At 64.5% G+C, this 707-nt stretch overlaps 1 protein-coding gene across 1 annotated transcript in view; it reads right to left on the bottom strand.

The window, feature by feature from the left end:
* The window catches only part of EXOC3L2 (exocyst complex component 3 like 2), a gene marked incomplete at both ends in the record, with an annotated part of 2,070 nt that extends 1,372 nt beyond the window's left edge, over nucleotides 1-698 (bottom strand). The window contains one exon of the mRNA XM_027707561.1: nucleotides 552-698. Within this exon, the coding sequence (XP_027563362.1) occupies nucleotides 552-698 (147 nt within the window). The remainder of the gene's footprint in view (nucleotides 1-551) is intronic.
* Nucleotides 699-707: the final 9 nt, after the last annotated feature.

The following is a 707-nucleotide window of genomic DNA, read 5'->3' on the forward strand; positions in this document are numbered from 1 at the left end:
GGGGGGCACCCGATGGTGGGCACCGAGACCTGACACTCAACGATGGGCGTCGTGTCTCATGGATGTCACCCAACCCAACACCCAACGATGGGCATTGTGTCCCATGGATGTCACCCAACACCCAACATTGGGCACGAAGACCCAACACCCAACGATGGGCACCAAGACCCAATGCCCAATGGATGGGTGTCATGTCCCATGGGTGTCACCCAACCCAACACCCAACGATGGGGGTCGTGTCCCATGGATGTCACCCAACACCCAACATTGGGCACGAAGACCCAACGCCCAACGATGGGCACCGAGACCCAACACCCAACGATGGGCATCGTGTGCCGTGGGTGTCACCCAACCCAACCCCCAACGATGGGTGTCACGTCCCATGGGTGTCACCCAACCCAACACCCAATGGATGGATGTCATATCCAACGGGTGTCACCCAACCCAACACCCAACGATGGGCACCGAGACCCAACAGCCAACGACGGACATCGTGTCCCATGGGCGTCACCCAACCCAAGGCCGCCCCCCGTCCCCCCCCGTGGGGTCACCTTGAGGTCCTCGAAGAGGCGCTGGGTGAGGACGTGGCCGCAGGCGCGGGTGACCCTGTCGAGGGCGGCGTGGGCCTGGCGCCGCGGCTCCTCGCTCTCGGGGTGCCCAAACTGCGCCAGGCGCTCGGCGAAGGCCCTGACGGCACCGGGGGGGGG

This window comes from Neopelma chrysocephalum, unplaced genomic scaffold, assembly GCF_003984885.1.
Source record: "Neopelma chrysocephalum unplaced genomic scaffold, ASM398488v2 Primary Assembly neopelma1_93740, whole genome shotgun sequence".
Lineage (NCBI taxonomy): Eukaryota > Metazoa > Chordata > Aves > Passeriformes > Pipridae > Neopelma > Neopelma chrysocephalum.